This window comes from Branchiostoma floridae, chromosome 16, assembly GCF_000003815.2.
Source record: "Branchiostoma floridae strain S238N-H82 chromosome 16, Bfl_VNyyK, whole genome shotgun sequence".
Taxonomy (NCBI): Eukaryota; Metazoa; Chordata; class Leptocardii; order Amphioxiformes; family Branchiostomatidae; genus Branchiostoma; species Branchiostoma floridae.
This window is the reverse complement of record NC_049994.1, coordinates 8,634,997-8,659,294: the sequence shown is the minus strand read 5'-3', so window position 1 is coordinate 8,659,294 and position 24,298 is coordinate 8,634,997. Positions and strand designations below refer to the sequence as shown.

The 24,298-nt window shown below is 40.4% G+C and overlaps 1 protein-coding gene and 1 long non-coding RNA gene across 2 annotated transcripts in view; one reads left to right on the top strand and one right to left on the bottom strand.

The window, feature by feature from the left end:
- LOC118432739 (barH-like 1 homeobox protein) lies at positions 1 to 23,510 on the bottom strand. Its single transcript, XM_035844350.1, has 3 exons — positions 22,683 to 23,510; positions 13,678 to 13,862; positions 1 to 1,204 (listed from the first exon to the last, which is right to left on the bottom strand). Exons 1-3 carry the CDS (start codon positions 23,053 to 23,055, stop codon positions 914 to 916), a joined length of 849 nt encoding a protein of 282 aa, XP_035700243.1. The 5' UTR covers positions 23,056 to 23,510; the 3' UTR covers positions 1 to 913.
- The window catches only part of LOC118432740, a 117,681-nt gene continuing 106,193 nt past the window's right edge, over positions 12,811 to 24,298 (top strand). The window contains exon 1 of the long non-coding RNA XR_004833123.1: positions 12,811 to 12,914. This is a non-coding gene — a long non-coding RNA (uncharacterized LOC118432740). The remainder of the gene's footprint in view (positions 12,915 to 24,298) is intronic.

The following is a 24,298-nucleotide window of genomic DNA, read 5'->3' as shown; positions in this document are numbered from 1 at the left end:
TGACGCTGAAACATAGAAGATTATAAGTTCATGAACAAATTACCGAAATATGTACTATGTTATGATACTCATAATTTGGTAACCATCTGGGACAACCGCAGTATTGTCATTGTGGATTGAGTAGTCATTGTATCACATAGCCTTCGGCAACGACAAAATTATGACAATTTTTCAAAGCCATTATCAGACAACAATAACACCCCATGTAGCCTGGAGACACGCAGTGAATATCGTTTTAATTGCTCGTGTTTGGGAGAGCTCAGTTCCGCTAGGTGGATCATATGAACACACATCCGTCAGGTTTTTATTTCACCTTAAGGCGCGTGCAATCTGTCTTAAAACTCATTGCCCTTCTATTTTTTTTCAGTGTCTGTACATTCTTAAGATACGAATTGTACCTGCAACGACATCCAAATACAAATATAATACAGCAAAAGATACATATACCATATCAATAACTCTTCAGTAGACTATTTCAGACATTGTTCAATATGAAGGGATTATACATGCCATAGATAACAACATTATCATTATCATGATTCATTTATTCATCTTAAACTGAAGATAGTAAAATCCAATGCAATGATGTACGCATCGCCTGCAGAGAAAGTCGGTAACAATAGCTACATAACGATTGAGTTGTTTGATAACTACACAACAACTGTCGCATTCTTGGAATGACCGTTATGCCTGTGGTTTAAACATAAAACGTTTCAACTGCATGGAAATGTCTTTATAGTTTTGGCCCCTAATAGATAACAAGACCACACACTATAATGTTCTTATCCCCGATGTCGAGTATGCGTTTGAAGGATCAGCAATATATTGAACCATATGCATATTAAAGTGTCCCATGGGGATATAGTATGATACAAGAACGATGAGAAGATGAATATTGTTATCATTTGTCTAATCATAACGGTTTCCCTTGTAATTTCATATTGGCAGCATGTAGACTCTGCGCAGCCGCAGGGGGGAGGTGGGCGACCAATGCCGCGGGGTATCTTGGGTATTGAGTCGGCGCGGGGTATGACGGGAAGCTGTTGTAATACCCCGGATGATGGGGATATCTCTGAGTGAAGTACCACGGATGGGGACTGCTGTAGAGACCCATGGAGGCGTAGTGTTGGTGTGCCATCAGTTCTAGGTCGTTGGTGAACTTCCTCTTCCACTTTGTGCGGCGGTTCTGGAACCAGATCTTGATCTGAAAGGAGAAAATTATACCAATAAACACACAGAAAAGTCAACTTGAGATTTATAGACAGTGAAGTTTTTTCTGGCTACTAGTAGTTCACATTGCACAGCATGTAGCACTATGTGTCCCCTGCGCTGCTTACAGTTACAGATGTGGTCACAAAATTACGAGAAAGCCCTGTAAGAGTGAATAATCGATTAATATAATCTACCAAAACAAGGAAAATGAGACAAGAATGGCGTGGTGGAGTTGTAGAATATTGATTTCAAAGCTTTAGACGGACATAGGGTACATATATGGATAATATTCATATTTTAGGCGTAGAATTTCTCCTCTCTACGGATCATACTTAACATCAGCATGTTCCTTTTTTCACCGTTTTCTGTAATCAATACAAGACTGTAGAAATAGGCAAAGGAATGTGCGAGTTTATATTTTTCGCTAGTGACTCTCCAAAACGTTTCAGTGCCTTATTCAGATCTGCAATCTACCGTCACCTAAAGCCAATATGATAAGGACCCAAATTTCCCAGTGTTCCCTGTACCTCTGTTTTGACAGTTATTCCCAGAGAGGTTTGTCAAACACAGATAGACCTGGTGGCTGGTCCTACTTTCAACAGGTCCGCTCCCCCACAAGCATCTATCAGCAAGTGATAAAAATAAACACGGACTGGGGTACTGTCAGGAAGGCAGAGTTGGAACCAGAATTCAAGTTAAATATAGTATAACGTTATGTTAGCGCCTACAGTATTTGAATTTTTGTGAATGAATTTGATATTCCCATTAAAAGGAATAAATATATTGGAGAAATTTAAGAAGAGTTCTAAGCAGAGTAAACTTCGTACCATGGGTAATAGACTTTTATATGTTGTCGCTTCGTTCAACTAGTCGATTTTCTGAACTGCTTGTTATTCCATTACCTAATAATAAACATGCATTTTCTTTCCTCGTATGGGAGATAAAATGTCAAAGTTTGGTTTTACAACTTACCACATGTGTGAAACATAATCTAATTTCTTTGTCATAGATGGTTGTAAATAACGGAGCAATAAAACAGGTTTCCTACCAAGTAGAGGACGGACAAAAGTCTCTACATCAAGATCTATTTTAAAAGCTTTGTCCAAGAGGACTAAGCAACGGTTGTTCTTTTGGACCCTTCGTGGTCTGGGGTCACTTTTCTGATCTGTTCCGCTCCGTCCATCCACTAGCCTATTTACCAGGTGATGAATGACCTCTGGGCCCCCATGACACCTGGTCAGCCCAACTGACCACTCGGCCATCCGGCTAGAGGTCACTCCCAGCTTTGACCCTTAAAAACCTCTGGGAACCGGAGGTTAAACGCTTCAAAACGCTTCCCAAAGAAAAACGCGAACCATCTAAAAGAGATATTTTCTGATGCTTGTTGTGTTACTGCAATACCGTCTTTAGAGAGAACTATGAAAATGTCGATTGCCGGCAAAATCATCAGAAAAGATCGAAACTGAAATACCAGATGGCGGAACAAGCTATTGAAGTGTTTTACTCAGCGCCTAGAAGCCGGAAAACGTCCCTTGACACTAGTTACCCGAGGATAGCAATCATGAAGCTGTAACACGATAGCCGGCTGGAATTATGGAGATGATTTTCCATTCTTTAGCTGAAATTACCGGCTGGTGGCTCGCGTTACGCCGTGTAGGGTTTAATCAAATTTGTTAGCTTCACGCCTGTCTGTTTTCGTTTTAAGGGGAAGAAGAGTCCTGCCAGGATGGTTATGGGTTATTATACGATAATTATCTGACATGTGTGCCGGCAACACTATTAACAAGTACTTATGGTTAGCTCATACAAACAATTGAGTCAAAGGGAAAAAACGCTCATTACCAACAATTGGATATGTGTAGAGATACAAGTATGCTTTTTATTATTTCCCTTTTATAAGTTTATCAGTTATCATTTTACCACCATGTACCACATTTTAGATCTCTTATTTCTTTTTAGATCTCTTATTTAATGTAGTTGTAGTTGCCCACTTTTTTTTCGTTTGTTTTCTGTTGAACTATTAAAAAGAAGTCGTTGAGAATCTAAACAGCTGGTGCTCTGCCTTTTCACCACACCTTTTGAAGCATTCTTCTCACATAGCGGACAAACCGCAAGCCTCTGTGTGGCCAACCAACCACGGCGAGAAAAGGAAATAAAGAGAAAGGTTGAGATGTTTCAATTTGTTATACTTAAGATGTCCAGCACCATCTTGTACAGACCTTCTGATGAAGAAATTTTCCCCTAACGAGGTAAGTTGGTGAAGAAAGGTAGAGTTTTGTATTGTGAAGAGAGAGAAAAGGAGAAGGGAAGAAAAATTGTTTTTTGGACAGAGGTATCATTGGCATCTCGCATTACCAAGTCAACAAAACGAACATTGTATTTGTTAGCCGGCTCGTTTCTGAGTGAAAAGTATACCATTGTTGGGTATCGCAATGTGGAAACGACAGCTTTGACAAGTGACTTTTGCTGTAGATAAAGAGGCAGGGACGAGACAAAGTCGGCTGAAGCGGGTCGGTCAGCTGGGGTCTCGGCGGTGCCTGTGAGCTCCCCCCGGCACCTCCCACTGCCCTGCCCCCTCTCCATAGGAGCCCGAATCAAAGGCACTGCCTCACAACACGGTTGTTAGCACCCTTTGTGCCCCATTGCTACTGCATTAAGCCGTGACGGGGCGGCGGACTTTCTGAAACTGTAACTCCAAATCGAGCTGCTATTTTTCACAAGAGGCAAGGCAGGCTATCTTACGTTTCAATAACGGGTTCGCATGAACCGGCCATTATAGTTTAATTTCATTAGTCTCACTTGAACACAATAGAAACGGCAGTCCACTCTGGTCCTGATTCAATTATCAGTCAACTACTTTGTACGTCTCTCTTCTTTCTCTCTCTCTCTCCTCTTTGTCCGATTTGCTCATTTTGTCTCTATCATCGCCCCACTTAGCTGCCGTAACGTCTGTGTTATAGCTTTGCAAACTTGGCACCTCCGCAACGCAAACGTACACACGGTGATAACCCAAAAGTTGTGAGTTCGATTCCCAAAGTAAGCATGGAGGAGAAAACAAACTTGATGTACACCGTGTAGGTTAACATTTTTATGGGGGTTTCGCGAGCAGTTTCTGGTTTGACGTGCTTTGTTTGTGACAAAGGCAAGGCATGACAAGGGTCATTAAGGTTCCACAATGGCGGCCGGTCTGGCTGTATGCAGGTGTGCAGTTTAAGTATTCATAACATTCCTGGCGTCCAGCCGTCTGCGGTTAAACGTGGGGCCGGCTTCACAAGCACATCTGTCCGCTTTGGAATCGTGCGTTGGACGGCTGTATCATAAAACGTCCAAGATTAAAGTAAGACAATTACTACAATTTTCTTCAAACAGTGACGTTTTTTAAAGGCATAGAGACTTAGAGGTTAAAAAAACTCATTAATTGAAGAATATTGTAGTTAATGTATTTATACCTGACTGATGAACCTAGTCTTTGACGAAAGTAAGACAAGACTGAAAATGCTCCTTTTGTATATGTTTGTCCATGAGTGTGAACTCGTCTACATGCAGATTTCTGATAACATTTCAATATCCAAACATTCCATATAAAACTGTCCTGTTTGGAATCGTTGGTTGGACGGCTGTATCATAAAACACCAAAGATCAAAGTAAGATTGGAAATGCTCCTTTTGTACATTTTTGTTCATGAGTGTGAACTTGTCTATAGATTTGTTATGCTAACACTAATATCCATACATTCTATATAAAACTGGCATTCAGACTTAGTAGGTCATGGTTAAGTTGGAAAAATAACATTTTACAACAGTGTACCAATAAAAAATGCAATTAATCTAAATAAAATGTATTGTTTGAGTCGTTTATTTTTCTTAACCGGCTTTTATAAGAAATGTGCGGCATAGTGGTTTGTCTTGTATACGAGGGGTTTTCTTAATTTCATTGCTTGTCAGTGTATTAGTCTTCGTCTTGAAGCTGCCTTGCGTTTTCATATGCCTGATAGTCGTATTGGTAAACAAAAAAAAATATCTTAAAGAATATCAATCAAAACAAATCACAAAATCATATTTTCTACTATGGTTTTATCATGAAGAAAAACACATAGCTTGCGTGTCTACTTGGCGATGATATGAAAACTTGCCACAAGAGTTGTATTAAAATGCCAAGATGTCCTTACAATATCTTTGTCTTTTTCAGGAAAACTGTTTCAATCTCTAAGACATGTCACGACTCGGTGTCGTCAAATCTGTGACTATAATAACGAAAAATGAAGTACACTGCTCTGAAAATCTTTGCTATATCAGTTCCATGTGAAGTACGGCATCTGTAACACATAACACCGCTAGCTGGATCTTAGCAACCCCGAACAGTTCGGCAACTATGGGCCCATTTAAGCCCCGAAACATAGCGCACCGTCTGCATGGGTTTCATCCACGAGCACATCAAACAATACCGGGGCGTGGTAAATTGAAAACTGAGTTAAAAGACATTGTTCGAAAACTTCTGTGCCGGGTAGAGATCAAAGATACAGGGATATAATGCCGCTACCCATTTGGAATTCCGCACAGAAAATAGAGAAGAAAAAAGGGAAATAGAAAGGAATTATTTGCCAAAGAATGAAGAATAAGGGATTGAGAAAAAACTGCCATACGGTGACCAAATAATCGAGAGGAACTGGGATATCTACAAGAACTGAGAATCGAACCAGGTATGCAGGTGTTGTCATTCTCAATAGTTACTCGTTACAAATTCTAGATAATGTTCTCTTAGAAGTACAGCTAAACAATGGAACGCTATCTGAATGGTAGATAAAGCTAAATCGAACGCTGTGTGTTTACCATGCGAACATCTATTGTTTGCCTGAATACTTTTGTACCGAAGTAATCTCAATTTGGCCAATATCCAAGCATGAATTACGAGCAAACACAGAACTTTTGAATGATTGTGTTTAATGGTTCGATTAGTCATGTTATCCACAACATATTCTGAGTACGTATACCTTAATTGCCTATCTAATATCTTGATTGAACAAAGATTTGTATTAGCAAACAACCTTTAACCAACCTTTAACGAACCAAAACCAACCAACCAAAACCAACCAACCAACCAACCAACCAACCAACCAACCAACCAACCAACCAACCAACCAACCAACCAACCAACCAACCAACCAACCAACCAACCAACCAACCAACCAACCAACCAACCAAACAACCAAACAACCAACCAACCAACCAACCAACCAACCAACCAACCAACCAACCAACCAACCAACCAACCAACCAACCAACCAACCAACCAACCAAACAACCAAACAACCAACCAACCAACCAACCAACCAACCAACCAACCAACCAACCAACCAACCAACCAACCAACCAACCAACCAACCAACCAACCAACCAACCAACCAACCAACCAACCATCCATCCATCCATCCATCCATCCATCCATCCATCCATCCATCCATCCATCCATCCATCCATCCATCCATCCATCCGTCCGTCCATCCATCTCTCTCTTTCCTTCTCTCTCTCTCCCTCTCTTTCTCTCTCTCTTTATATATATAGTACTAGGATATGGCGTGATCTTGTTATTTACGACCACATTTATCCCACTCCGGGTTAAGGTTAAACATAGGGCACGATAAAACCTCGTTGAGAACATATGGCGCCACATGGCCGGGGAGAGAATCAGCACAGATGTAGGAATTGTTCATATGAAATGTATCTGTACTAGATAACTACTTGTTGTACGTGTACAGAAATCCAGAAAGACTTGATAATAACTTTATCCATTTCACACTTGTTCGTGTATTGAAGTTCGTGGCATTGAAATCATGGCGTCATTTACCCGTTCCAGAAAATAACAAAATACAGCAAAGTAGAGGAGAGTTTATAGTCGTTTTTAAACAGGTTTCTAGTGACAATTTGTTTTACTTAATAGTAAAGGCAAAATATATAGTGTTGCTTACATAAAGATAAGATTTTAAGACCACAGTAGAAGCTAGGTACTCCGTATTCCCTTCTAGCGAAATGGACCATTGTGTTGAGTATTGCAATTTTTTACACACAATCAGGTCCAGGTTCAGAAACGGACCTGTCCCTAATCCTCTACACTTGGCCCGTACCTGTACCTGAATTTTCTGTACTACCGGTACCCACCCATACTGCTAGCAACCACTAATAAGGCTGAATTTTCAGTGCATAAAGCGCGAATTTCCGCCTCGCTAGAAAGGGCACCTCTCTCACAGACCTCTCTCGCCGATCGATCGTACAAACTTACGATTTATGGATTTCTTAATTTTCTTCCGGCTTTTCCTTACATTATTCATCGATTTTTATCGAGTTATTGAAATTGCCATTTCCCCTGTGTAAAACTCGTGTCGCAGTGCCTGCCATAACTGGACTTCAAGTTGAAATAAGGTGCACTTCAATTAACCCTTTTGTTATGAAATATTGGCAAAATTATCCTGATTCATATCAATATTTCTTAGTGTTTGATGACCCCTTTGTCGGTAGGACAGTACTGGTAAATGGAAATATAGTTCTACAAATTCCTATATTGTTATCTATGTCTTTTTCTGAGTGGAGTTAGGAGAGGGGGAATACCATACCGGTATACCCTAAAAAATCGTCATTCATAATTCAAATGTAACCGGTTCAAAACTACAGTTTCAATATTACATTATTGGGGGATGTTACTGCTTTGGGTTCTGTTGTGATTCTAGTTGACTCTTTTCATGTGTGGATGGTAGAACATCCAGTAACTCTTGTTGAGCTGAATAGATTCTTTGTGAATTCGATTTGCGACCAGAGGTAGTCACTTTTTGCTTATTAGCCAAACTGTTTATCAGCTATAAAGTAGCCAGTGTGTGTGCATGTGTACGTTTGTGTGTGTGAAAATTCAGGTACTAAACTGTGATACCGTTATTTCCTTACTAAAGAGATGTCACAATTCTAACAGTACAGATTTGTGTCTATCAATACCCCTACTAGGGGAAGGGGTCGCTTCAAAGTTTCCCTTTTCCTAAAGCAGCCTTAGATTATGAAAATCCCACAGAACAGCACTATTAAACCCTGACCCAGTCCACTGTGGAGTGTCTATCTCCAAAGCTTTTTATGAAATTAGTGTATAGTATGCGACAAAAGTTAGTCAAACTGTTTATCAGCTATAAAGTAGCCAGTCTGTTTCCTTTCCACTCAAAAATATTATATGCAATATTTTTCCTACCTTCTAGTGCTAATTGTGTGTGTGAAAATTCAGGTACCAAACAGGACTACTGTGATATCCGTTTCCTTACCAAAGAGATATCACAATTCTAACAGGACAGATTTGTGTCCATCAATACCTCTACTAGGCTATGGGAGGGGGTCGCTTGAAAGTTTCCCTTTTCCTAAAGCAGTCTTAGAGGATGAAAATCCCATACAACACCGCTAACCCTGACCCAGTCCACTGTGGATCGGAGTGTCTATCTCCAAAGCTTTTTGTTGAGGTCAGGGTGGGGGCAAGTGTTATCAAACCCTTGTGAGTCCGGGGGCACGAACCTTACTAAGTGGGCCAACTTTTCGTTTTCTCTCCAAACACTGGATCGTGATGGCTTCATGAGAAAAGAGAGTCGAACAGGGAACCCCCTAATCTTACCCTACATCTTAATTTTGCTATCAAAACAAGTGGAAATTGTCCCGGCGCTTAGCTTACACCGAAGCACAAAACAGCCTCTGTCTCTCGTCCTGATTTTATTTTGTTCTGATGAGAAGGAAAACAAATAATGGTGACATAGAGCTTTGTTGTTTATTTTCTTGAACAATTTTCGCAAAAAGATACAAAAGCATAGTAACCAAAAAAATACATTCATCAACATACGTTACTTTAACGAAAAATATCAGACATCATCTTTGTCAATGGTAATTCTTAGATACGCACTTCACAAATAGTTTGCTTTCTTCTGTCTTGATGTTTTGCTCTAAAACGACGGTGCTTGTTTCAAACATGGCTGAGTTTACTTCAGAAGATTTTTTTCCTTCGTTTGAAGCCATTAAAGTCTCATTAGCACGTCAAACCAAGCGGTACAGGCGGCCCATGCATACACGTAATCCTACACTACCAAAACAGATAAATTTCTGGGCGAGCTCTTTCAGTGGCCAGTCTTTAAAACGGTCGGGCCCTTTGAACGTGTTTTTCTCACAGAGGAAGAACTCATATAGCGGCACTTTAAAAACTTCAATCCAAGTCAACATTTATTATCCTGTATTTCCTTCCTAACTAACTTTAAAGAGTTTACGGGTATCTAAACTATGGCACTAGTTTCCACAATTTAACTAGTATCTAGATTGCATATAATATCACAAATGGCAAATGTATTATTTCAAATGTTAAATTGTGGCTAGGCCTGTGGATTTTGTGGACCTGAATTTCAAACAAGTTGTAAGATAACGAGTTTATTCAATGCAAAAATCAGACAAATCAGTTGTTTTTGTAGCTTTCAAACGTGACAATTCTCAGATTTAAAGCGCCGGCGTATCTGTCGAAAGTGTTGAAGGTACTAAACGAACCGTTGCGCTACAAAAACAGACAGGTTTTGTAGTTTCCGTTTCTTTATTCACTAAAATTCCAGACATCTGTAGTTTTTATTATGTAAGAACGTCAAGTTCTAACACCGTAGACAACACAATAATTTGATTTTGGTAAATACAAATAAAAGTTCTTTATGCAAGTACAGGAAATGTCCACATTTGGGGATTCGGTGCCAGCGCAGAGTTCTCCGATTTATCATCAATTAAGGTTCTATCGGGTTGGAATTATACCAGCTGTTGGACCGGGTCTGGCGCGATCTCACCGGGCCACGAGAACAGAAACGCCGCTAGTCTCGCGGGAGTTGGCTAAATCTCGCGGGGTTTCGCGGGAACACGGGGCTAACAAGCTGAGGAGAACGCGCCGCACGCCCCGTGTCCCCAGCCTGACCGCAATCTATGAGGGCCCCCAAGGGGGGGTACCGACAACGCTGTACGCTAAATTCGGGAGGGCCGGCTACGTAATACGCTAAATTATGGACACTTTATTACGCTCTACGCTAAATTAAGAAATTTCATAATGCATTATGCAAATCTTTGTCGTCTTTTGGCTGAAATCCGCCGACGGCAGAACACGTGCACACGTAAACAAAACTGATAATTCCATCAACAAGATTCAAACTTAACTTAGACGTCTTATGGCCAGAGGCGGCGACAGCAAATTTCTTATGTGACGTAATTTTCAGCACTTGTAGCACCGAAAGTGGAGGCGCGACAATCCTAGGGCGTCCGGGGGCATGCTCCCCCGGGAATGTTGTGAAATCTTGACCCTCTGAAACGCCATTTTATGCATTTTAAAGGGCACATTTTGCTCACAGACTAAGCTAAGTTAAATAGCATTCCAATTAGAAAATCACATGGCTTTAAGTTATTGAGGGCAACGCCCCCAAACATCATTTTCAGATTTGGAGACCCGTACCCTCTGAAATGCCATTCCCTCCATTTATTAAGGGGCACATTTTGCTTGTTAACTAAGTTCGGTAAAGAAATTTCTACTAGTTGGGGGGCGACGCTCCCGCAACATATTTTCACCATGTCCAATGCCGAATGGGTAAGCCATCGCAAGGAAGGTCCGGCGAAATTTTGAAATCTAGACCCTTTGAAACGCAATTTCCTGCATTTTTGCGAGTAAAATTTGCCGGTAGACAAGATAAGTTTAATGAAACTTTGATTACGCTTTTCGAAAAATTAATATGAATTACGTTTTACGGTAAAATCATGTTAGCTTCTACGTAATACGTTAAATTAAAGGAGCCAACATCGCTCGACGCAAAATGCACCGATTACGCTCTACGTTGAATTCGAGCGGTCCCGCTACGTAGTACGTAGAAATAAAACCACCGATTACGCTCTACGGAAAAGGGCTTTGGGGCCCCCATCTATCACAGACCAATCATACAACTGTCACCAAAACGGACACGTGTCTATTTATATACACAGGCATTGTGATAAGAGTTTGAACGATTCGTTCTAGTCATAAGGATATGTACATAACGTGAATACAACAGATGGGAAGTTGATAAAATTTTCATCAAGCAGTGACTACTTTTTAAAGGTGAACACGAACACACGAACCTCCAAATTTTCCTCCAAGTTTACCTTTAAAAACTAGTCATTGCTTGATGAAAATTCTATTAACTGTGTACATCCGCGACAAATGAATCTCTTCAACGCAAAGACGGGCTGTAGAAAAGGTTGTTTCTGACCACACAAGATATTGTACGATCTGTTTAGTTTTCGTCCAAGACGTCCAAGAAAAGAAGACAGGATGAAATTGCAATTGTTTCGCCCGCAAGAACTAGTCTCACGCAAGATTTATATAAAAAAGGTCTGTATAACTTTTCCGAGTGAAAACCACAACAGAAAGTTTGATCCGAGAAGCTAGTTTGGAAATTCTTGATAAGTTTTTGACAAGTCCTGTGTGATCCTGTGAAGCTATCAAAAGAAATGGAAACGAGAGTACCACGTGTGATTCGGAAGGAACTTGGGAAGCAATCCACCCCCCTCCCCCCAAGAGACCGGGATTTCTGTCATCACAGACTTCCTCTATCAGCGGGGGCCCGTCTCTCCCACACTGAACCAATTATCGTTCATCATCACCGACAGGCAAGGAGCAAGCCGCAAATCGTATGGGGTCGCTTTTGTACGGCAGAAGGCAAAACGTTTAAAAGTTGTAAAACTCTTACATCATGTATTACCTCTAGTGCGCATAGGAAATGTAATTGTTGCACATGTAAAATTTATATCGTATTCCTACGCTAGAAATATTAGATATTATGATATCATTTTTGTTCCCTATTCATGTCCATCAAATGTTTCTGTACCATTTTAAATGTTTGTTGCGTATTTCTGAGCACGTAAATGTTGTTCAATTGTGCTTAGTCAATCTGCATGATGGCAAAGGCACAAGCGCCGTCTAGCGACGATGGAAAGCATTACGACTAAATGCGTTCAATCAAAGTACTAAAAAAGTCGATAGTCCTCAACGCGTATTATTAAATAAAGGTAGAAGCGAAACGCATGCGAAAAAAACTAACGACTGTTATCAAACGTAACGCTTTTGAATACTATCTCTTACAAGCAGTCGGGGCACAATAGGCTCAAATCAATCAAATTTGTACCTTCAAGCTCAACATTACATAAGTCTTTGTCTTGGGGTATGATGGTTAAATGATCCTCAAAAGACAATCAACAATCCTAGTAATTATAGAATATCTTAGCCGCGTGGCGCGTTGGTACACCCGATCCCTCGATCTCGGAAGTTAAGCAACGCGACGGTCCGGATAGTGCTTGGATGGGGGACCAACCAAGGACGTCCGGATTGCTGTAGCCTCACGAAGTTTCCACGAAATCGTCTTCCGGGAGGGACGTAAAACGGGGGTCCCGTGCTCGAGGAGGTGCCTCGACCACGTTAAACAGCCTCATTACTCATACTGGGTACCTACTGGCTGGCAAAATACACCAGATGATTATAATAAGTGTGTACTCGTTGAGAAAATAGTTCGTGAAGGGCCCATGATGCATTTCGTCAGACGTACTAGTATTCGCGGGAAATCCAACATGGCCGACGATGTGAGGTGACTCCACACATTGTACATCGTGATCTCTGTCATAAAGGGTGGCCAAATAGGAAACAAGGTAAGACATTTCCGTCAGATTGTTTTTGTCAGAGGCTACAGTTGACTGTGGCGGGGTCTGGCATGTGTAATTGCCATGCACATTGTTAGATTTTGAGGTAAAGCTTCGGTAATGTTTGGACTGTCCATCGCATTTGGCAGTCCAACCAATGAGAGAATGGCAATTATCGGTTCGACCAATGAGAGAGTCCGTCAAATATTTGCATTTCTATGTTTTGTAGATAGTGAGCTATCTGCGACCCCTCAATATACAATACACCATGCGCTGCGCCCCCTCCCTACTTAGACAGATATTTAGGCCTATTTGAGCTTCTGACGATCACATCGTAACTTTTTTTTAGGATAAGACTAGTCATACTTCGATTTAGAAACAAAATCTAGGATAGAAAGTGACTGGTAGTTGTAAATGTAAGAATGACGTCATAACAAGCAATTCTCAACAGGTAATGTACAACATTCCTATATAACTATAGAGAATGGAAAGGTGGAATCTCTTACAGGATACGAAGTACAAGAATAATCACGAAAAACATCTTACCAAGGTACATGCAGAAATGTGTTATAAATAGTATGCATAGAAAGAACATAAATACTTTCGTGGAATAAGAGATTTAACGTTACATTGTGCTGAAATAGGTTATTATTAACACTGGCTTAATTCTATAGTAGATTTCACAAGTTCTTATTGTTCATCTAGATTTATACCTTTGGCATTTTATATACTAGTCACTAAAGGAACAGAAAAAAGGGAAAATTGTCCTAACCTGTGTTTCTGTGAGTTTGAGCTGGTTGGACAGCTCCAGTCGTTTGGTGACAGACAGGTATTTGTTCTTCTGGAACTCGACCTCCAGTTCCTTGATCTGCTCTGCCGTGAAGGCCGTACGGGGGCGCTTCTTCCCTTCCGAGTGGCTGAGAAGCCGAGGGGGAGGGGAGTCCGGTCGACTGTCGTCTGAAAACAACAATATCAAACAGAAACGTTTTTTTTTGCTCAGTTTTTACGGCGGTTTTGCTCAGTGGGAGACCATTGACCACTTAAATTCTAGGCACCGAACTATGCTTACTGTGGCAGCATCTCTTCTCCAACATCAAGTTTCAGCAAGTTCGATTCAATAGGCGAAGCAGGGTTTAAAGAGTTATGGTGTTACCTCGTTACGATAGAATTTCAGTGATGCCTCTATGTGAGATTTACTTGTTCGTGATTCAATTTTGTATGTAATGCTCTGAAAGTCAACCATAATCTTTCAAAGTCTTAAAACTATGACCGATTTATAAGTTTTCGCTGCAATTGTCTGTACAACAGCTGCATGTGTTTATGAAACTTGGCATTGGTTATTATACATAACGGAGTCCGTTACACCTATGTTCTTTTTTTAGTTACTACATGACCAAAATATTTTACCATAGCACATTGATTCCAAAATTCGATTCAGTAAAATACCAATTTTTTCAATTTTTTTCAATTTCAACTTTATTGCAGGCTCTTGGCCCATATCACATTAAAACATACAATACAACAATACACATACACTTTATGTACAATAAAAAGTTAAATTAGCCTGGGCTTTTGAAAACAAGATTCACATAGTGTGTCCAGAATTTGCTATGGAAGAAGGCATCTGAGTGGTATAACCGGGAGATAATGTTGTTTGTAGAGGTGGCGATGCGTTGTACAAATGCATGCGTTAGTTTTCTCCTTCTAGCTACAAAAGTATCAATCCCATGTGTCACAAACATTTGGCTGGCACTATCTCTCGTTCGATAACCTAACACAATCCTAAGAGCATTGTTATAGGCTACGCGTAGCCTGCGAATCGTACCCAAGTTATACTGACACCATAGCTGAGCGCAATATATCGAGGAACAATATGCATCAAAAAGGACGCGCTTCACTCCAGGAGAGGCGAATCGGAATTTTCGTATCAAGGAATTGGCTTTGGTATAGAACCCTCTGACATGATAGCGAATTGACTCATCATCAGACAGGTCAGAGGTAATCTGGTTACCCAGGTAGTTCACAGATGTAACGTACTGCAATTCCGTGCCATAAAGGGTGACTGAAGGAGGCGGTCCGTGCAATTTGAGTCTACCACATGGAAAATATACACATTGGCTCTTGCTTTTGCTGAACACTATATGGTTTTCAGAGCCAAAACGTTCACATAAAGACATTAGCTTTTGCAGACCTTTAACAGATGGGCAGATAATACATATGTCATCAGCGTATAACAGATGGTTCACAATGACATTTCCGATGTAGCAACCAACACCAGAGCAATTCAGCTCAACACTCAGGTCAGAGACATAGACGTTGAACAAAAAAGGAGATATCAGGCTACCTTGTGGCACTCCGTTAGTGGCTGTAAAGTTGTCAGAAAGGACATTGCCCCAACGTACTCTAAAGGTTAAAACATTATACCAGGCTACAAGTAAACGTATCAAGTAAAGTGGTACATTTCTGTCGATCATTTTCTTAAATAACAGCCAGTGATTTACACGATCGAAGGCCTTAGAGGCGTCTAGGAAGGCCACAAATACAGGAGAGCCCCGTTTCTGGTAGTAACGGATTACCTCCTTCAAGGCAAATACATTACCATCAAACTTGAATCCATGATTTCCACTTCTTAGCCCATAACGTGCAATACGGGTAGTTCCGGTAGGAGGTGTTGCTGATCTGGTATGCCCACATTTCTTCATGAGCAACCACTGTCGCGAATCTATAGTATTCTTCTGATTTACTTTATTCGGCTGTATGCAAAGAAATACAGCCAGGGCTACCAAACTATCCAGAGGCTATCATTAAGGTCTAGCCATAGTAACGGGCAATATACAGTCGACATTATAAGAGGTTACATTTCGTTCACCGATACATGAAATTCGGTTTACAAAGTAGGTGTTACAGACAATACAAAACAGTGAATTACCTAAGATACGTGTCTTCTGCTCAATGTTAAAAAGTGATAAGCTTGACCCTTTGAGTCGCCATTCTGATATAACCTAATGGTGAACGAGATATGAAACCGGGAAGATCCGCGGCAGTACCGTCACAAGCCGCTAGGGAGCCCAAAATCTAATCGTTTTCAGGTCTTATCAAGACGTACCCACATACCAAATATCAGTACAATCCATTCAGGCGTTCTCGACTTATGCTGTTTTTCAACACACAAACACTACCCAAAACATTAGCCTGATTTAATCGCGCTTCTGAGGCCCGTCCTACATTGCCGCGGGGAGGAGGCTACAAGCTCCGGAGTTTGCGTTACACAGACTACCAAAATATAACCTTCTTGGCGAAGATAATAAGATGAAATGCAACCACATTCTCAGGTGACATCACAGAGCTATTTCTGCAACTGCACCGTACCACTCTTTTCGATAAGTGTGTTGGGTTCTTTGACTTCCAGAGGTTTGAGGTTTTCGCCTGATACACGGAACCGCCGACTTTACATCACCATCCGAAATGGCGAATTAATGCAATCCCTTACAATATGTCCGAGCCTTGCCGACAGTAGGATAGAACTTTTAGTATGCTGTAGTTAAAGAAAAGGGAAACACAGACATATGATGATAGATATTACTTTACTCAATTCGGACTAAAGATGAGCGAGTTTTACTAGAATCAGGAAGTTTCATATACAATATAATTACAATGTAATTAATATCCGTTCGAAGAAGGAAAGAAACAATGCGGATCAAAAAGGGTGTGTGTTTTTTCTGAACAATAAATTAACGTTTTATTCCTTATGATTTACAACAGCCCAAACAAAACATTTGTGTGAGAAAATTCCACGATTTTATGAACCGTTGGAAGATCCGTATCTTTTCACATGGTAGCTTTACGACGTAATCCCTTGGAAAAAATACCAGAGAAGGTATCAGCCAATGGGAATCCTCCGAACACCTGTTTCCCTGTCCGCCATGTTCTTAGTTACCATGGCAACGTGACGGGCAACGGAAATGGGCGTGATTGACATTCTCGCCCTGATGATTACCATAGTGTCGGTGATGTCAGATAGTCCTGTTTGCGTTATCTGTAGAATCAAAGTTTAATAAGAACGTTTGTTTGGTAAATAAGTCGCCTATCTTTTGGTGTAGACAAGGATTAATGGCGCATGAAGTCGCACTTTGGCCCATGATTAGATTAGCCTGCTTTTCAGACCGGTTTGTTGCCGGTACCGTCTTCTATTTCAGCCGTATTATTGCCTGGGGAACGGTTCATGTATTCAATATAAACTCTTATGGAAATATGACCTGTTTGCATCAGGCCACCGGAATTAGATTTCATTTATGATAGTACATAATCGAGGTAGCGAAATCAACATTCAACTCATAAACTTGTTTTGGAAAACGCAACTTATTTTCTATCATATTTGTACGTCTCTACAAAACACATTTATGGAGAACATGTCATACGAAAAGTGTAATTCTAATTGACTATAACAAAGTGAACATTAAAAATTCAGTTCTATATACAAATTTATAGTCCTACATTGCAGGTCTTCACACCTTTATACAAAGAAAGCCACAAAGTCGCATGACATATTAGTGCTATTTTGAAAGTAAAGCCAAACATATCGACCACACGTTAACAGAGATATTAGTCCATGACAGGAAATATATATACCCGTAATAAATCGTGATCTAAACAAAAACAAGAAACCAACATCTACTACATAAGTTGTATGTAAAGTTGACTGAAAGAGCTACCAGTAGAAAGATGTCTATATACATGTTGAGGCTACGCCATGATTCTAAACATGCCATGGGACGCAAAAGATACCACCACCGATTTAATAAGGGAATTACAAAAGGCAAGTGATGTCATCGAGGTCGCCATTTTGATTTACAGTGATGACCTTTGACCTAATAAGGACACAACTTGTTGGGCTTTATTGTCAATGAAAAAAAATAAAACGGGGGTGATATTTCTTTTCAGCCATTTAGAATCAGTCAAGTATAAAGTTACCAATTCAATTAAAACAATTAATAAATAGAAGTCTGCGGATATCGAGCGAGTTATAACGTTACCTATTGATGATTCATTCATATGCAGCGATTTCCTTCATATGAATATATCATAGAGATCGATAATGTGTACTGTAGTAATATGCAATAGAACTTCAAAAGACCTGTAAAACTTTCATAATTTACCACGGTGTACATGTGACAATCGATTCATTTAAGAAAAGGGCAAGGGTTTATGGCAAACGTCTATAATTTGCATACACAGAAGAAATAGCTGAGACCATAACCTCCTTGCTGAGACTGAGAGACAACAACATCGGGTTAGTCTTGCAAAGGACCAATGCACAGAACTATATCAAGCTGCAATATCCATCCCCATTCAATGTCTAGCTGTAGTGCCAGATGAAAAATTATCGTTTGTAACTGTAAATGTTAGTTTCGCGCCGTATGGTTTTCCTTTTATCTGCTGTGATTTCTAGGCTTTGTGTCACATAGTCATGTAGTCTTGAATGCCCTGAAAGGAGGCGAAAGCGCGTAAAATTGCAGGAGAAGAAGTGTATTGAGACACAACAAACAAAAGATCTAGGACACAGCGTCTTGGGGATGGCTTTTACTTTCCAATTTGCACAGTGCATGTGCCCCAGAGAGGGAGGGTGTGTAGTCGGTAGCTACAAAAGCGTGGGGAAGAATATAAGATATAGAGTGAGGTTTTGCCTTTTTTGTGTGTTGACTTTTTCAGATCGGGTGCCGCCGTCACGGTACTTGATCTCACCACAAAAACAACCGTTCAACAACAAGTGTCCGGTTGGAGTTCCTGTAATCGTTATGGCTCGTCCACAACTACTATTCAAAATTTCCTCAAGGTTGTATCTCACTGTACTTGGGGCACCGGTGCGGCACTGCGGGGTTCGAAAGATAACGAAATTTCAGAGATAAAGAACTAATTTCCTTGCATCTTGTGTATTTTGTTGTTTTCTAAGGCATACTTTGTCGTATTACGCAGTATCTAAATTATAACAAAAAACGGCGAAACTAACACAACAGTGTCGCAGTGAATTGAATAAACGCCGCAGTGCCACACCGGTGCCCCTATTGCAGTGAGAAACCACCTTCACGAAACGTTGTAGTTGATATCATAGTACACGTGTGCTCCCTTGCTTGTAGAGTTTGGACATTCGCTTTCGAGAGTCACGCTTCTAGCTTTGTCTTTATTCTGTTGATACACTAAATTTATGGTATTGAGAACCGGTAAAATGATTTGAGAAATGACACATTTTATAAGAGTGGAATAGATTATTATTGATTTCAATTGGTATGGTACAACTACAACTACATATACACTTCTTGCTTTTGCATTATGACTTGTGTATCTTGTGTGTATCTCAGTTTTCACATAGAGCTTGGTATTCAGTCTTCACTAGAACGCGCAAAGCACAAAGTATAACCGTATGCCTTTAATTTAGAATCTACACAACAATGTCTATGAACCGTTGTATCATAAAGTTATAAACACTCCACGACATCGCTGCCCAACCTCAATAAACAAACTAACCTAGATTGAAACCGTGCTGTATTATGAGCTCAGTTTAATTTCATCTGATATCGAATGCTCAAACTACTGTTCTTTAACTAAACTTGAATTCAAGAAGTTTATGGCTAAGTTGAACAAGGACTCTATACAATAAACGTAGACCCTTGATAAGTCACCCTGTGTTTGCACACCCCTAGCCAGATCGCCTGACACTTCGAATCTGTTCTGTCTGGTTGTATCTGCCTGTAAACACGACGAAAAGATCAGTATCAAACAAAGCACAAACACAGCTTATTGTTCCACCATTAGGCCATGTTGATTTCATTATATGGATGACATCCTCTGGGAACTCCAAAATTGATGCGAGCGAGCGAATAAAAAAAAAGTTTGGCCAAAAAAAAAAGTTGGCTTCAGTATGTAATCAAAGTGGCCAGGAAGGTTGAACATAGGACTACAAACACACAGTATGGTATACCAACAGTTAGGTGTTGCGACAAGTACATCATACGGGTGCAAAGTATTTTTTTTCTTCTTGGACCAATCTGAAATAAACAGACCTGAAAATCAGACGAACGGGGTTCGCCAATTGCAAAATGGACACACTATGTCGGCGGGTGTTTGGGGTCTTACCGGGCCAAAAAGACAACAAAAGCGAAGTGAGTAGAGGTTATAGTCACTTGTACCAAGTTTCTACAGGCAAAGGTACAGAGACAGTTAGCCTTTATTACATGAAGATTTTAAAATGCCAGTGGTAGTCCAATGATCCTTTGTAGAGATTTCTTTGTAGCAAAATTGACCAATTACCATTGTTTTGAGTATTAGAGTCTATCAGTTCTCAAGTTTCCACAGACAATCAGGTCCAGGTTCACGTCCACCTGGAAATGATCCTCTGGACCTGAACGGGACCTATCCTGAATTTACTGGTACATGTACAAACCCCTACCAAAAATCCTTTTTTCTTTCTTTCTGTCCTTTCACATCTTATTCTTTGACTTTTTGAGATTTATTTTGGCATTCTATGGCATCAGTTATCGATTTTCTGATACTTTTTTTTCAATCTACGGAATATATGTGCTCATTTTACAGCTGCTTTGTACAATTTACTGTGTGGTCCAAAACTTCTTTTTTTTTTTTTTGGAAATGGCCGAAAATTGGTGCGAGCGCGGATGTCATCCATATAATCAAATCAACATGGCCTTAGTCTCAAACCTTCTTCAGTTTCCCGAAGTACATGATAAAGGTACGGGACCATAGTTTTCACTAAAAAAGGACTAACTACTCGACAGTTTACAGACACTTTGAAATGTGTTTCTGTCATAGTAGACTTTGTTCGACTATGATCTAACCGTGTATTCAAGTTACCTCCCCTTTTCTGATTATCAAAGCTGAAAGTTTCGTCTTTGTGAGACCAATGATAAAGTCTGCTGAACTGAGGTTTGTCGCATATAAACATACATGATTACAAGTTTTAGCACGTGCTAGCAAGATGTGAGTCGTGGAAGCAGTTTCAGCTACTCAAATTTCTATGGAAACTTTTTGTAACATATTCTGTCAAGTCGTGTTTGAATGTTAACGATAAAATCGGCACAGAAGCTGCTATTTGTGTGATATCTGTTGTTAGACCTGTCTATATCATTTTTCTCTGCTAACACAAGTTTTGAGTTCTTCCGTTCTTTTCTGTGCTAACGCAAGTTTGAGTTCGTCCGTGAACATGTTTCCGAAAGCATCACTGTGGTGCACATACTCACTCCACTTTGTAGGTAAATAGTAAGGTTGCCCTAATATTAAGAATATCCATTTTTAAGTATTTCAGCTTTTTTTGTAATGGCCAGGACGATGTTCCGAATTATGCTCTAATGTTCAGGACACGCCTGACCATATGCTACCCAATGTTCTGGTCTACGTATACTTTGAAATATGTATCAACATTTGCGAGCTTATGTTCGGTAAATATATTTCCCTTTTAAACTTCGCTTAACTTTTATGAACATACTCCTGGTTTGTTAGTATTGTTTGTGAAGGGTAGGTTTGAAAGTTATTTGCCACAAGGGTAGATTTTTGCGCGCAACATGTAAAGTTTGCTTATGGTAAGCGGCATATAGTAGTTGCGTCTGTTAACGTGAGAAAACGTTACTGTGAAGCGCTGTTGTGACGAAATTTATGAAACATTGTACCTTCAGTTACTGTACTGGCGATGTTGTCATATTTTCAGGTAGCAATTGCAATATTACACTAAACTTTTCTACAAGCACTACCATCTTTGACATATTTTGTAGAACGTATACAAGTTTTCTTTCGTTAGTTGTTATTTCCTCTTATCTTTCATTGTCTACTTAAATGTAGGAAAACCGAATGATGCTGTACTACAACACATATGGTGTCGTATTCCAAATGAAAATTCTAATGGTGAAGACCGAAACACGGTCAGAAGCATTTCCATAGTCACTACAGTACTTGCTGCACTATTGTTATTGTGCAATCGCTTGTAAGTCCAGGTCAAACTGCTACTTTTAGTCACCACAATTAGGAACGTCTGTTTAACTTGCTTTTGCTTGACGTAGGCCTACCTTTGTTGAACGTAATTCTGAAAATAAATTGTAAAGACTTCGACGTTCACAAAATGGCTAAGTGTCAATAGAAGTCATGTTTCTTTCTAACATCTGTCTGAATCATAATTTTCAAGTTTGTAAGTTTCTACGAAAGTATGCTATTTTTCAAATCAACCTACTATGAAGCAATACTTACCGTCTTTTAAAAGATGACTCGCTATGAGAACATATAATGACCGATATTAGCGCTCAAAAACATATCATCACATTCGAGTGAAGCTCCTTGTATTGGCCAAAAATTACATATATTCTGTCACAACTTGTCTTTTAGTCTAATTCCAATATTTTTCAATAATCACGGGAATAAATCTCGTATCAAAATGCTATCATAACATTTTCAGTGTTCCTGAATAAGAATACACAGCTTTACTAGAACATATATTCCCTATTCTAATGAATGATGTTTCTTCTCTGTCAGAAACATTTTGTGATATATGGTACGTAAGCAAAACCAAATGTTAGCAACAAGTGCCGCATTTCTTCTGATCTACTATACTAATAAAACCATTCGAAACGGATTAAATAAAAATGCAAACATTTTTTTTTGTAACCAGTGCAGAAAATATGTTTTTTTTTACTTAAAACCATAACCCTTATACCTAGAATGGGTGGACACTTCAACAAGTTGATATCACGTATCTTACCATTTATACGTACAACAAATTACCTTCTGTTCGCAAGTTGTTGAAAGAGTCGTCGGTGGAGGAGACGGGTGTAAAGGCGCTGGGTCTTGCCGTCGACGAGCTAACCTCAGCTGAAACGGACCGTAAGTCTGAACTGTCCTCTCCCCGTGTGTCGAGCCTTGCCCCGTAGGAACATTCTGGTCTTGCCGGTGAATGTTTCCCGTTGACGGGCATGTCCCGAGGAGGACTTCTACGCTGAGGCGGCGACGTGCGGGAGTTTGTGGATAAGATTGCGTCGATGGAGAAGCTCGCAGGCCCGTGCCTTGGCGACGGCCTGGCCCCGACGCTCTCCCGGGAGGCGGACGGTAAGCCCCCCGAGCCTCCCGCTTGCTCCTCTCGGTTATCAGACCCCGACATTTCGTCTGGCGATCTGGAGTGTTTCCTTATCACTGGTAGATCCGCCTGTTTATATCACCTTGGGATCGCTTTACTCTGATCTGCTATCTCCGGGGTTGTTTTTCGTCAATTTCTGGCGGGATATCGTCTCTCTGTTCTGCCCAAACGGTGCTCTTTTACGTCTACAAGCTGGCTGCTTTGATGGCAAACTTTCAAAAAGAAGTTTCAAAGGGCTCGTCAGTGGGGACCAAATGTCGCTTGGCGCGCGTCCGATCTTCTTTCAGTCCAGGGCGCCGACGGCTGCGAACTATCTTCAAAATTCTTCACAGTAAAGTAAAAAGGCCCTTGAAGCCTGTAATTGATTCTAACAGTTCCTGATAGGGCCACAATAGTCGCTTGCTGATGTAAAAGACCTTATTAATTAGGACTTCTAATGCCGGGTCGGGATGCATGCCCGCCAGCGAGGTTGTGGGGTCTACATCAAAAGACGGATGAGCGCCGCCCTGCGGCAGTGCCGGGACTGCAGACGCGGCGCCCGTAGGAACCACTACTAAGGTGGGACCCAAGAACGAAATGTGTAATAGTACTATTCATAGATGTCTGTATATGGTTTATATGTATAAATATGATTCACTATCAAACAATTATAAGATTGACGATGAAATGCATGACAGTCCTTTAGCTTGATTCCTGTTAAATACTAGCCAGGGTGCCATCTGGGAAGTAGTTCGCTCTTATGTTTGCATCTGCAGCAAAGCAACTGTATATAGTGTATAATAAACGTCAGAGCGAATTACTATCCGGATGGTACCCAGGCTAGTAAAATGCCCGTTGGCCGCTGGACTTGGTCTAAAACAGAGACAGTTAGTGTTGTTTACATGACTGGGATAGAATTTGAAAACGTCAATGAACGTCGGATACTCCACCAAACAGAATCCTTCGTTGCAGAATGTATCATTGTTTTGAGCATCGACCATTTACAAGTTTTCACATATGGTTAAGTCCAGGTTCAGCTCCGGACCTGGGCCTGGACCATACATGTACTTGAATTTTCTGTACCGGTACACACGCCTAGTTACTGGCGAAAGGTAAGTGGATGTTTTTGCAAAGTCTGACCGTTTACAATTTTCACATCCAGTTTCTTCAGTAACCTTTGCATTATGTACTGCTTTTAAGTAGTTTATCATAATTTGAACGAGTCCAACAATCGTTTGTTTTAGACTCTTCTTCCTTGATATGATTTGGAACGGAAAAAGATAAGATT